General features: G+C 43.4%; 1 protein-coding gene across 2 annotated transcripts; it reads left to right on the top strand.

Annotated features, from left to right (window-relative positions):
- Positions 1-2,817: 2,817 nt before the first annotated feature.
- On the top strand, positions 2,818-14,280 carry casd1 (CAS1 domain sialic acid O acetyltransferase 1). Of its 2 annotated transcripts, XM_071910770.2 has the most exons (18): positions 2,818-2,983; positions 4,191-4,287; positions 4,582-4,702; positions 4,949-4,993; positions 5,173-5,235; positions 5,327-5,371; positions 5,475-5,598; positions 6,740-6,954; positions 7,096-7,515; positions 7,784-7,873; positions 8,073-8,192; positions 8,469-8,625; positions 9,149-9,228; positions 9,662-9,763; positions 9,989-10,129; positions 10,581-10,658; positions 11,328-11,420; positions 11,993-14,280. In XM_071910770.2, exons 1-18 carry the CDS (start codon positions 2,851-2,853, stop codon positions 12,260-12,262), a joined length of 2,394 nt encoding a protein of 797 aa, XP_071766871.1. In that variant the 5' UTR covers positions 2,818-2,850; the 3' UTR covers positions 12,263-14,280. The 2 variants fall into 2 exon arrangements, with proteins under 2 accessions (XP_071766871.1, XP_071766870.1); XM_071910769.2 differs by lacking the exon at positions 4,191-4,287 and having other exon boundaries at positions 2,850-2,983.
- The last annotated feature ends 278 nt before the right edge of the window (positions 14,281-14,558 follow it).

Genomic DNA, 14,558 nt, shown 5'->3' with positions numbered 1-14,558 from the left:
CAGTATGTTTTATGCAAATAACTGATGACATAAAAAGTTCAGATCGTGGATTTAATGTTCTAGTCACGAGTGGCATCAGAATACACAGACTCTGTATTTTGTAGCCTACTCGCTAACGTGAGCCCTTAAAAAATCATGCATGGAAAAAAAATCTCCAGAAGGGCAATATGAATTCCTTTTCAAAAATATCATTTAACTCCATATGTGAGTGCCACCATGATGATTTATGAAAGCCTCTAGGGGAATAATTTCTGGTGAGAGGGTCAGTGTACAGTAATTTCTATTTGGCTCTAACATTACATTTGTGTATTTGGAAATCTAATGGAGGCCTTTGTCTATCCCATCACCTTACAGCAGGCTGTGCTATTTAATATTACATACACTAGTTACAGTTTGCTCTGGTATACACATACAGTACCATTTATACTTTTGGTATCTGACTGGCTGAGAGCAGACCATTAGAAAATCTAACTGGTATTGAGTGAATCAGTAAAGCGAAGTTAACTTTTACTGAAAATCATAAATGATCTATTTTTCTGAGGTAAGTGTGTGTGTGTGTGTGTGTGTGTGTGTGTGTGTGTGTGTGTGTGAAACTGCATACAGAGACCAGGTGTTTCACAATACATCCTCCATTAAAATCCAGCTTTTACAGCAGACAGAAATGAAGAATTCAGTCATAATATAAAATAGATATGTACAGGAAAGCAAAACACAAATGAACAGGATAAATACACAGTTACAGTTGAGAGTGTAAATAAGTAAGTGATAGACTGTGGCTGATCAAAGCTTGTCCAACAGTACAATGTGCAGTTGTCAGTTTACAGTATTTACCTTATGTCTTACATCTATAGTATGTAATAGCTGCATAGTCCAAAGCGCAAAGTCCAAAAGGTTTTGAGAGAGTTGTTCTGCAGGTTGGCAGCTGGTGAAGGCAATTGCCAACAGGAACAACAGGTTAGGCAGCAGGTACATTTTCGTCTTGATTGACCTAAGGCAGAAATGACACCATGAAATATTGGTAAAACAAGAACTTTGTCAAAAATAATAAACAAAAATAAAACTCTGATTTGAGATCCTGGTACATTATACATTGTACATTATTATATATATATATGCCTTCTCTCAGTGAACACCAAAAATTAGCAAAAAATGAAATGTTTGTTTCCTGTGTTCAAACCCCAACACGTGAGAATAGCCCTGATGCAGCTGACCTAGATAAGCAGGCTCTGATTGTTGATTTGATTGCATTGTCATACAGTGAACAAGTGTGACCGGTAGAGTTACTAGTGTGGGTGTTGGTAGACACATCCTCTCCCTCAGAGCTTCATACCAGAGTGGGGGTCATCCCTATGTGCTCCCCCAGGGTGCTGCCAATCATTCAATTAGCAGCATACCTCCCAGGTAGAAGCACGACCGGAATGCTCCCTCCTTGTTCCCTTGGTGTTGTGCTCTGATGCTCGAGCACATACCTCTCAATGAGGATCATCATTGAGAGATATGTTTTACTGTGTAGCCTGTTTCATTGTTTTTACACTGCTGTTTCAGAGGTTCCAGTACTGCTGCACTTGGCCTTCCACCATAGTGGCTCCCCAGTAGGCTGCTGGGAGATCCATGGTTGGTAGGAGACAGAAACTGTGGGAGTGTTTGTGTCCACTGACTCCACATTAGTGTCCCACTTCTCAGTGAGAGCAACTAACAAGCCGTTTGTATTTTGTAGGACGTCTGCCACTGCTGCTTTGCTTCATTTAGCTTGTTCTATTTTGATTTGTTGTTGTTTTTTTTATCAATTGTCTTAATAAACATTCATGTCTGTAAAGCGCGGTGATCACGAAGATTTCTGAGTGATCCCACGGCTCTGCTTCACTACCTCTAATAACAGTTGTAATTATTTGCTCCTTTAGTGAGTGGTTTTGGTCGCACTCACTCTGCGGTGGAGCTCAGTAATACGGCTCCTTCCTATTGCATGCTTTCCTGTAGTGCTAGTGTTGTTAATTTACCACTTTTTTCCTTTGCAGTGTGTGTGGTGTTAGCCAGAGTGCCATTTGATACGAGTGATACCCCCCCACCCCACCCTGTGTCCTCCACTGTTTTAAAAAAAAAATGTTTAAAGGTGGACTTGCAGATTTTGGCAGTGCCCCAAGCAGGTGTAGCCTACAGTATTGTCTTATCAATGACACTGTGTGTATTGGCAGTGAAATGACTTCAAAGGACACACCTTTAATGCAATAAAGCTGCAGTCTGAATACCTCCCAAAAGAACTGTTGTTGACTTGTTATACAGTAGGCCTAGGCTAAAATTATTTTCTCTGTTTTAGGGGAAGTTCTCAAATATCAGCCTTTACACAGGCATTTCAAAGAGTGACACATACCTGCAGTGACTTAGATCAAAGTAATGTAAGATCTCCACCTGCCCCAACCTCACAAAGTTCAGTGGAATGGGGGTGGGAATGCACAGGACACTCAGCTGGTACGCCTACTTTTGCCTTTGAACCAGCTGTGCGTATTACTGGAGGGTTGGATGTCCCAAATACTTGTTGAAGTCACAGGAGGTACAACTGAAGCTTTGTGTCTGCTCTGATAAATTACCTACGATGTCTGTTGTCACATACTTGGATTGAATATTACAAATTAAAACGTGATACATTTTGCATCTGCTCCTGCTCTGCCCTCACTTGTAGTAATAATGGAAGAAATAGTCACGACAGATAGAGCAGACGACGCACCAGGAGCGGCACTCAACCTCACAACTGCAGCGGCAGATAGCGGGGGCGTGGACGCGCGCTCGGAGTGCACAGCTCCAGACCCCTCCGCTGCATCCCGTACATCTGCTTGTTGTCATGGAGGAGCAAAGATGGCGGTCCTGGCCTATAGCCTAGGCAAACGGGAAATAAATCAGTATTTTACTATTAAAAATGCTAAATTAATATCTCTAGCTGTCGTCATCTTACTCCTCGTGTTTCACACAGCTTCGCGGCATTATGGGGGTAAGTGGTCTAACTTTAATAACAGTTAGCTACCGGCGATCAAGTCTGTGAAACACTTGACACAGCGATAGCTAACGTTAGCTAGCTAGCTGTTTGTATCTACGGCTACTTACCTTTGCGTTTTGCTATCTCGCTGTTATCTAACGTTACTCTAAAAAAAGAGTGAGACGTGCAGGTTACAAGCCTTACACATAAGGTAGATGCATATATCGGTTAGATAGACGTATGTTAGGTAACGTTAGTACTTGTAATGTTGGTTAGGTCGGCTTTGTCCAACTAGCTAGCTTACTTTAGCTAACGTTGCGTTTTTATGTTTACATGCTCCCATCAGCACGCGCTTGGTTCCTGGTGAAGCCGTGAGCAGGTTGATGCTAACATTGGGCAGACAGCGCTAGTTAGCGTTAGGATGCTATGTCAACTATGTTTGATATTCAGTACGCTAACTTGCCTGATAAATGCTATCAATATGGCTTGCTAGAAACTAGGAGTTTTTCCATATAATGCTGTTGAACGTTAATAGCAACACGCTCTCTGTGAATCTGTGTTGTGTTGTAGCTTGTGAGGCTAAGATTAAGTTAGCTGTGTGAAGAACACGCATATCATTTCCAAGGTGTGATAAAGAACCATCGTTTGACATATAACCGTGTTGTAACTCCTGCTTTTCCTTGTTGTCCCGCACTCCTGAGTCCAGACTGACCATGAAAGCGATGGCACAAAACCCACCGGCCAGCAATGTTCTAAAAAATTATATTACCATGGCATACATCCACGTCCCTGATGGGCTGCATACAGTGGATTTTGTTTATGAAAATGCGTAGGATACAGAGACCTCTGTGTACACAGTGAGAGCAGCTGCAACCGTCTGGCTTGCAATGACACTAGATGCCCCCATCCCTCACCAGCCAGCCTTCATCTTCGCCTGTTTGCATGGATTGATTCAATTGCAGATGGCTCTATTCATTTTGCACACAAATGAATAGCTGGAGAGATTTATACTTGAGCTGAAATGCTGAAGGCTTCGTTTTGTACTGTGGTCCCTAGCAGAGCCCTGCATTGTATACTAGTCCTTTGACAGTGCTGAATGAAAAGCCAGGGTACTATTGAGGCAGCAGGTTTCAGTCATAGACAGAAAGAAACCGCAAATGAGAGCAAGAGCAGTGGGTTTTTGTTTGGCCTTACTAGTAGGTTCTCTGTGTCTTGCCTCCAGGCGGAGACACATGTGAATGGCTGCTGTCCAGCGGACGCTACTTGGGGGAGAACGTATGGCAGCCGTATGGCTGCATGATGCACAAATACAAAAGCATGTGAGTCACACACACCCGTGGGGGTAATGTGAAGTGTGTCATATGTATGTGTGAGACAAAGAAGCAAGTGTGCATGAGAGATAGAGGAGTGTGTGTGTGTGTGTGTATGAGGGTGGTTAGGTAATGAGCCAAATAGCCTACTGAGAAGATAATATCACAGATGGACAGACAATGTGTAATAACATCTAAGTTTAATTATAGAATGAACCACCCCAGTACATGAATGTTTGCCATCTGCAGTTGTTGTTGGGATGATGAGTTATCAGATTCCTTACAGACATTTTTCTCCCACAGTGAAGCCAAGACCTGCCTTGCTGAAAAGCGGGTGGCCTTTGTCGGTGACTCCCGAATCAGGCAGCTATTCTACTCCTTCATCAAAATTATCGACCCTGAACGAAGAGAAGATGGAAACAAGGTATGGTAGGAAAGAACACCATGTAAATCTTTGGCGTTGGGAACGTTTTCTGCACCAGTAATCTAAGGTCATATCAAGTGAGTTGCATGACAACTCCTTGCCAACTCAAAAATGCAGTAGAAGAAATAGAATATGTTCTTGTTATGCAAACAGTCGTGACTTTATTGGTCTGATCAGGGGAAAAAGAGGAACACTGTCTGCCTGACAGACTTTCTCTCTCTCTCTTTCCCCATGTGATGTCTGCAGCATGAGGACATTCCCTTTGAAGATGAGAGCTCCTCAGTTAATGTGGTGAGCTATTTGTGGATGTCTTTTTCATTTCCTCCCGTCAGTCATCAGTCATTGTTTTCAAGCCCATATAATAAAATAAAGAAATAATGATGTTTCTTGGTCTTTCTGGATCCAAAACCTGTTTAGGAATGTTCTGAATTTATAAAAGTTGAAATCAACTACTTCCTGTTTGCTTGTAGGACTTCCTATGGTATCCAGAGGCAAATAACTCAATGAAGGAGCGCTTGATATCATGGACACAGGTGAGCAGAGATGTTAATTGAGTTTTGTTGTCAATGTGTGGGGAGCATGTGGTTTTGCTTTTCTAATTGCAACTTCTCTAATGTGTTGCAGGGGCCCTCAGCAAAACCAGATGTAGTCGTCCTTGGAGCTGCCACGGTAAGCTGTATAAGAGTGCTTAGCTGTGCTTGGCACGTCCCATGAAAGACAAAAACAAGGTGGTGGCTGAGTAATTTTGATTAATCCCATCTCTTTCCCACAGTGGTCCATCAAGTTGCACAGCGGCAGCAGCGAGACCCTGCAGCAGTACAAAGTCAATCTGACAGCCATCTCTGCCCCTCTGGAGAGGCTGGCTGAGGATGGAGAGGTCTACTGGGTCTTACAAGGTGAGCTCAGCTTCTAGTGGAAGACCCAACATAGGAGGTTTTTATTATTTTTCATATTAGTAGAGTCAGTACCTATCTTTCTCTGCCTTTGTCTTTCTCTGCCTTTTTCTTTCACCCCAATGATCAGTCTCTCTTTCCTCTTTTGTCCCCTCCCTGCATCCATGATCTTTTGCTGCATTCATGTCATATGGGAATAACTTTTGGAATGACTTGATGGTTCAAAGCAATGACTCAGAAGTGTTCACACGTTCAAACTCGTTTGAAGTTGTCAAACACCATGATTGAGGTTTTTGTAGACTTTGGTTGCTCCTATTTCATACTTAACAGTAGGGCTGTCCCCGACCAAAGATTTTCCTAGTCGACTAGTAGTCGTTAGTTCAAGCCATTAGTCGACTAGTCGTCGCACGTTTATGATATTAATTTAATTATTTAAATATATATTTTTTGAGAAAACACACCCAAGTCGCGGCTACTCGCGGTCAGAAACACCAGTGAAATACACTCTGGTTCACGGGAAAAAACATACCCAAGTCGCGGCTACTTGCGGTCAGAAACACCGGTGAAATACACTGTGGTTCACCCAAAAAAAACACACAATAGGCTATCAGTCACTTGCTTTGAGCCCCTGAGCGCTGTTCGCTTGTTTATTCAAAGTTTATTAATATTGAACGTGTCGCGTGTCCAAATTGCACCAAATCCGACACTGCACATCCTTGGGTCTCCAGCAATACACCCGCCAAGTGTGAAGTAGATCGGACGAACGGTTGTCGAGATATGCGAAGGACACACACACACACACATGCATACACACACACGTACATACAGACAGACAGACAGACAGAGATTCCTTGCTTTGTAGTTTGATGGCATCAAAATCTCACTCCAGCCAGGTACCCAAAGTTGGCAACCCTGGTCTAATAACTTTTTAACGACAAGGCGCAGCTCCCGAATGGAGTTTGAGGGTTTGTTTGCCATGAACTGTATTTTCAAGTAGGAAGGTTGTATCTACTGTCTTTCCCATGTGACGTGAATGCAGAATTGATCTGCCCAATTAATCATTTGGTCAACATGCATGCACTCTCTCAACTAAACACCTCCACCTGTTCCCACTCCATGACACCATCACGCCTCCTTCCTGCAGACCCAGTGAATGAGGAGGTGTTGAATGAGAACAGGAAGATGATCACCAACCAGCAGCTGGAGCTGTACAACGAAGCAGCGGTTGACGCACTCAACAGCAGCAAGCGCAACGGCAGGGCCCGGGTCAAGCTGTTGGCCGCCTCCCGCCAGGCTGCCATGGAGACCATCACCCAATCGGACGACGGCTTGCACCAGCCTGAGACTTCCAGGAATGTGGTAGGTTGGATCATTTGATGGCGATTCTATTGTATTTCAATTGTCAATTATATTATTCTGGCAGCATAAACATTCTTTGTGTACAATTTTGAATGTAACGTGCTTCATCCTGTTCACCACCATCTGTAATTCTCCTGTCAGGGAGCCATGATCCTCATGAACTCTGTGTGCAACAAGCTACTGAGGCCTATTGACGGCTCCTGCTGCCAGAAGTTGCCGCCCCCCAACCTCCTCCAGAAACTGTCAGCGTGCGTCTTCCTCGGCTCGGCCCTGGTCTTCCTGGTCCTCCACGGCCTCGGCTACGACCGCCACCGCCGACCCGTGCCCCCTGACGTGGAGAGCCTCGAGGAGAAGAAACCGGCGACAGCAGCCGCCCCCCTGGGTCCCAAGGCACCCTTCCAGGCGCTGTGCAGGATGGGCGTCATCATGGCCTATTTTTACCTTTGTGATCGGGCAGATGTGTTCATGAAAGAGCAGAAGTTCTACACACACTCCACCTTCTTCATCCCACTCATCTATATATTGGTCCTGGGGGTGTTCTACAGCGAGAACAGCAAGGAGGTGAGACAGGAAGTGCTGTCCAGTGCAATGTTTTTGACGTTAGGGAAGCATAAGTTAGTTACATCTGTATCAAACACAATCTCAGATTCCTGGTTTGGTCTCAGTTAATTCAACATAATAATAATAAATCGAATACAGTATAATTTAATTTACATCGACTGCACTGTGGGTAATAACGTACTCCTGATTTAGTTACTGACAATGAATTCATTTTCTTAAAACTATAAACGTTCTGTACATTCACAGCATTTATCTTTCTTCCGCACAGACCAAGTTACTCAACCGAGAGCAGACGGACGAGTGGAAGGGCTGGATGCAGCTTGTCATTCTCATCTATCACATATCTGGAGCCAGCGCTGTGAGTCCTCCCTCTTTCTCCCATTCGACACAATGATTAGTATTGGTCCTGTTGCCTGCCCCGCCACCCCCCACCCCCCCACCCCCACCCCCACCACACACTGGTTAAGTAATAAAAAAGAAGCAATGTTTATAATGGCATTACTATTGGGGTCAAAAGTATAGCAAAGCATCCTGAAAAGGGAATCTTTGTCTTTCAGTTCATTCCAGTGTACATGCACGTGCGGGTACTCGTGGCAGCATACCTTTTTCAGACTGGCTATGGGCACTTCTCCTTTTTCTGGCTCAAAGGAGACTTTGGACTCTACAGAGTGTGTCAGGTGAGTGTACAGTCGGTGATATTTTTACCAGGGCTTTGCAGTTACTCATTATCCTACTACACCAATATAAGAGACCTAAGGCAAACATGCAATTTTATTATTACCCTAGGGTAGTGTGTGACCACAGTGCATCTGTTAATATGTCCTGGTGAAAAAATAATAACCCTGGCAGGAATTACCATCACACTATTGATAGGCTTAAGTGGATAGATTAAATATGATTAAAGATGATCTGTGTGTGTGTGTGTGTGTGTGTGTGTGTGTGTGCATTCCCAGGTGCTTTTCCGTCTGAACTTCCTGGTCTTGGTGCTGTGTGTGGTGATGGACAGGCCCTACCAGTTTTATTACTTTGTCCCCTTGGTCACCTTCTGGTTTGTCATCATCTACGCCACGCTGGCCATGTGGCCTCAGATCCTCCAGAAGAAGGCCAACAGTGAGTGTCAGCAAACTAACTCAAGCTTAAGAAATGACTCCTTTATTCGTTCCACTCATGCATCATGCCCTTGAAATATATCCTGGACTATGTGAATCAATACACAATTAATTAAAGACATTTACGCAGCATTCACATGGGATATTTGGCATCTGTCAAATTCACAGACAAGTATGACAAGTATTGAAACCACCAAGGTGGGTGTCAAAACCTTTTGAAGCAGTCTACAAATTTTATGGGCTGATGAACTCCGTTAGCAGATGACATTTACACGCACTCCGAAAAAACGTTAAACTAGTTCAACTAGTTTCGATTTTTTTGACAGATTTGGTTGCAATATTTTCATGCACTGCACCTTGTCAACCTATGTCATCCGTCAACACATAGGTCTCATTGAAATACATGGGATATTTTCAGTTTTTTTGAACAGGGCCTAAATGTGATCCCTGTCCTAAATCAGCAGGGTTGTGTTTGCAGAAAGAAAACTATTTTCCCTAATGACTGTGCTCTGTTTTCTGAACAGGTAGTGGCATGTGGCACCTTGGGGTCTTGGCCAAATTACTGGGCTTGCTACTGTTCATCTGCTTCTTTGCCTACTCACAGGTGGGTGAGCTATGTCATGGGTCCCCAAATGTTTTCATGTGATGCACATGAACACAAATTATACACCCCCATCTGATTAACATTTTGTCCCAGGGACAAATTTATGTTGTTGATTTTAGTATTGACTTGTATAACTGTGTACATGGTATCTGGGACATTATAGTGGTGAGAGTGAAACCTATTATTAATATTGTCATTCTTGTATAGTGTCTCATTCGTCTAAATTATACATTTCTAGATAGTTACAGTGAACTTATACAGTTCCTCATTTTGCTGGGAACCCCCTGAAGGATCCAACTTTGAGAACCGCTGAGCTATGCTATCAGGATCATGTGTTCACTCAGGTCTGATATATGCCCTGTTCATGAATTGGTCCTTGTTTAAAACCCAGCCTATGTGGTGTGACATTCATGTTGGGTATTTGTGACTCCAGGGTTTCTTTGAGAGCATCTTCTCCGTGTGGCCCATCTCCAAGCTGTTTGAGCTGAACGGAAGCATCCACGAGTGGTGGTTCAGATGGAAGCTGGACCGATTTGTAAGTCAAATGTGACACTCGCCAAAGCACCCCAGTTGAATAGTCGGTCATCACATTAACACTGTCCTGGGTTCTTTGAGCTAAAAAAAAAACATAGACTTTGTGCAAAATGGAACTGAAAACTGGGAATATACATAGAGAATACAGCAATAGCTTTTTTTCAAATGGGATCAAATGTCATGCACGTGACTGAAATGTAATGATGCTGTGATCTCGTTCTCGCAGGCGGTGATCCATGGCATGCTGTTTGCCTTCATCTATCTGGTGCTTCAGAAGTGCCAGGTGCTGTCAGAGAGCAAAGGAGAGGCTCTCTTCTCCACCAAGATTTCCAACCTGCTCCTCTTCCTCTCTGTCGTCTCCTTCATGGTGAGACTATTCACACTCGGCTTTCTCCACCCTGGGGGTCTGAGATTTCAGTTTTATTTTAGGCTGATGTGTTCTACTCCATATTTTAGCTATATCCTTATAATAATAACTGCAAGAGAATATTAATTTGAAACCTGAAAGTGAATGCTGTATTTCCTTTCAGCTGCTACTCTTTTTAACCCTTATTTTAGTTGACTAAGAGCAAATTATCATTTGCAGCAGCAGCTTGGAGGGAGTAGTTGCACAGGGAGGGGTACATGCATACATGCTCACACCTGGTAGCTCACACCTGGTAGCTGCCTAGTGGAAACCAGTCTTCTGCTCTTGGCTACTGCCTGGCTCAAAGGCTAAGCAAATTAAGTCTAAGCAAACATCTTTTGTCCTCATTTAACACATCGTCTGAGCCTTAATTACCTGATACCTAACTGCTCCTTTCCCCCCATCGCTGTAGACTTATTCAATATGGGCCAGCAGCTGCAAAAACAAAACGGAGTGCAACGAGATGCATCCTTATATCTCTGTGGTCCAGGTACACACTTTATCTCTTTCTCTCACTCTGTCTCTCTCGGTCTCTTTTTCTCTCTTTACCTGTACTTTGTCCCTCATCCCTTTTCTCTCTCTCTCAATCTCTGTCTACTGTTATCTGATCGTATTGCGTTTTACAGCAAATGTTTACCCTCCAAGTCAGTTTGCAAAATATGTTGGAACTGTTGATTCTGGTACTTACGGCATAGCTCTTTGGCTTTGCTTAATATGATTTTGGAAATCATCTTGTGTGAATCGCTCAAAGCATTTATAATTCCTTGGGATTTGGCTGAAGATATCATTATCCTAATTATAGGACAGGGACATATGATGTAATAACAAGGAAGTTGCCCTCGTCCATGCCAGAGGATAATATCCTCTAGATTAAAGTCACCATTGGGAAACTGTTGTTTGAAGTATTGCAACAACACCCACGCTTCATTGACAAGGGAGGGTTGGGTTTTTCCTGGGTTGCCTAGATTTGGTTACTGATAAATGTTGACTCATCTTTTGGCCCTAATATGACTGAATGACTATATATGACTGTAACCCTAGTGCTTGCTACTGCTCTGCTTCTGAATTGCAACCTTTAAAGTGGAAGGATCATATGATGAGTTCAATGTGTCTCTGCATGCTCTGACTGGTGGAAATGCCTTTGCTTTCTCATCCACAGATTTTGGCCTTCATTCTAATCAGGAACATTCCCGGCTACGCCCGCTCTTTATATAGCTCATTCTTTGCCTGGTTTGGAAAGATCTCCCTGGAGGTAAAATAGGATTACAGAGTGAATGAATTGTTCCACCTATGATGGTTATTCAGTGTTGAGCATTTGTAGTCCCTTTGTCAGACCTTTTGTATGGCAGATGATGCAAATCCTGTGTCTTGAATACAATGCCTTGCAAGCTTTAATATGAACGTACACAAACAAAAAACACACTCTTTTACTACTGTTGTTTATCATCAGCACACACACTCTGAATTCCCTTCTTTACATCAAACCTGTCTAGGTCTGATACATACACACTGTCCAGTCTTTTAGTCTATTTTCTTCCAGTCAAGCACACACATTCACACTCAAATCTTTAGGGGCGACAGCGTGGCCTAGTGGTTGGAGACTGTCTCTCAACATAATGACCCAGCCTTCATGTGGGCAAGCATCCGCCCTGCTGAAGCAGAACGCTGAATCCCTACCAGCTCCAGGGTGGCTGTTCTCTAGCTGACCCTGACCTCTGACCTCTCTGTGACAGGGGCAAGCGAAAATAGAATTTCCCTACGCAGATCAATAAAGGACACATTACATTATTTACCATTCTGTGTTTCTGTCCCTGTCTCCCCCAGCTGTTCATTTGCCAGTACCACATCTGGCTGGCGGCGGACACCAAGGGCATTCTGGTCCTGATCCCAGGGAACCCTTCGATTAACATCATGGTCAGCAGCTTCATCTTTGTCTGCGTGGCCCACGAGATTTCCCTCATCACCAACGACCTGGCCCAGGTGGTCATCCCCAAAGACAGCGCAGCCCTGCTGAAGAGACTGGGGGGCATGGGACTGTTCAGTCTGGTTGTACTGCTGCTGGCCAGGGGCAGCCATCCCTCGCCCGGCGCCTGAAGGAACACCTCTTGGCAGGGGTGGAGCAGACTAGCCGAGCCCCTGTTGAGTCTGAAGTGGAGGCGCAGGTCCAAGCCGTGAGCAGGGCCGGTGTTTTAGGGCCACCGGTGGCCACAGGAGACGGCCTCTGTTGTGTTTGGTGACAGTAAGGAGGCCCCATGGAGTGACTGTGTGTCTCTGTCAGCCATGTTTGAGCAGAGTCTCTGCTCTCTGACTACTGTGGTGAAAAGTCGTACACTGAAGAGGAGAAAACTGCCCAAAATGTGGGCTCCCTCCTCGCTCATCCAGCAAAGTGCAAAAAGTGGAGAGAAGAAAAAAAAAAGAACAAAGCGCTCCAGACGTTTACAATATTTAGACTCGATAGAAGGGGGGGAGCGGTGAATTGGATGTGTGGAATTTTATAAAAAAAAAAAAGGTCCTCTCTTCAAGACCTAATGCTTGCTGTGTGAATTTTTGCAGCGTTGCTTCTACTTAGCCAAACCCCACTAACAAGAAGTTTCTCTCGTCACATACTTCCCATCATGTCACTCCGGAAAGGATCACTCAGCACACTCTCCGTCCACATGGCGGTAGCTGTTAAAGGTGTATTCCACCAATTCAGATTTTTTGCTCTCATATTTCACTCGGGTGGATCCATAATTTACATATTCAGATATCTAGTCATTTGTGACGAAATGTCCAATTGTGCTGCATTTGAATGCCGATTCGACATTACTCTGTAATTTCTGGTGATTGTCAAATAGTGTTAGATATCTAAATATGCAAAATATGCCCCAACAACTGGCTTGGATGATCAAATACAGTCAAGACTTGAGTGAAATTTGGGGTGCAATTGTTAAATTGTTGGAATATCCCTTTACATTTTTTACTAACGTTTTTGTGAGTAATTTTAGAAATGTTTGCCTTGTGCTGAAAGGTGCCACGGTCACCTACTGTAGCTCTGAAATTCTATGTGATATGTACAGTATTTAATGATTTAAATTAAGCTTATATTTTATACAGGTTTTTGGTTTGGCTTTGTCTTATTTTGTACCTTTGCGCCCATGACTGCTGTTTGTGAAGGAAGTATTATATAGGAACTCTTGTACCCATCCCAGCATCTCATAGATGATTTATTTGCCATCGGACAATGCGTCAGAGACACTTTGCAGAGGTAGAGCCTTTTCATTCGAAATCTAATGCCCGCCTATCCCATTAGGGGTAAGCTAACCCTCACTGTGTAAGAGTCTGTATGTATGTACGAGAGACTGTGAGACATTAGTTTATACAGCGATGTTTCAGCAGTGTTTTTTGTGCTTTTTCTTTCATTGCTGTTAAAGACAGGCCTCACAGAGTGTGGCAGAAAATGCACTGGGTTGTACATATTACTGTACGATAGGACTTCACCGCTAACACATACATCCTCCCTGTGCCCTTGCTGTCATAGGCAAACCACTTTTCGGTCTATGAGTGAGTGAATGGAAGCTACAGTTGAGTGAATAAGTGATTTCTCAACCTGACTCAATGCCTTTGAACTGTTCTCAGTGGCTTATACACACGTCTTCTGATGCACTTGGACACATCAGTGATGTAGCCTGGGGCCACATCAGAATAGAAAATCAGACAGTTGACTACTTGATGAGGCACTGAGGTGAGTGGACCTGTTACTGTTGCTTAAAGAAAATCTCTCTGTTCTAACTTTGTCAGCTGGCAAATGGGCAACATCTGGCAAAAGTCAAATCTCTCAGCCTATTTATCCTCAATTTCAGACATTTAACAGAAAGGTTGGCACTTCTTGTATTTTTAAAGACCTGCATTATTCATTATGTACCTCATCTGTGAGGTGAAATGCAATGGTCATAACCTGACAGATTGTGACATGGTATCACTTGGCAGATATAAAACTGTTCATTCAAACTACTGTAAAATGTATTATATATGAATTGGAATTGCATATTCCCTGTGCCATGGGATAATATCAGATTGGGGTGCTGTTCTTTTTCTACACATTTATGTAGCTACTCTTTAAAAAAAAAATTTACAAAACAAAAAAAAGTGGGTCCACAAAACAAGTTTTTACAGAGTTTGCTTTCCTTCACAGTGGAACAATTTGTCTACAGACTTAAATGCTTCTAGTGTCATTTGTCTGATGATGCACGGTTGGGGATGTGCTCCCAAACTGAATAAAAGCCAAGTTAATATATAACTTTTACTACGAGGCTTCACCTCACTGTATAGATGAGATTGGCATTTCCATGTTGCCATTTACTTCGATGTGAAAAGTTTACTGATCTGTTTTTTCTTTATTACTGATCAA

Source organism: Centroberyx gerrardi, chromosome 19, assembly GCF_048128805.1.
Source record: "Centroberyx gerrardi isolate f3 chromosome 19, fCenGer3.hap1.cur.20231027, whole genome shotgun sequence".
NCBI classification, from domain to species: domain Eukaryota; kingdom Metazoa; phylum Chordata; class Actinopteri; order Beryciformes; family Berycidae; genus Centroberyx; species Centroberyx gerrardi.
The sequence above is the reverse complement of the archived record's forward strand: the minus strand, read 5'-3'. Positions and strand labels throughout refer to the sequence as shown.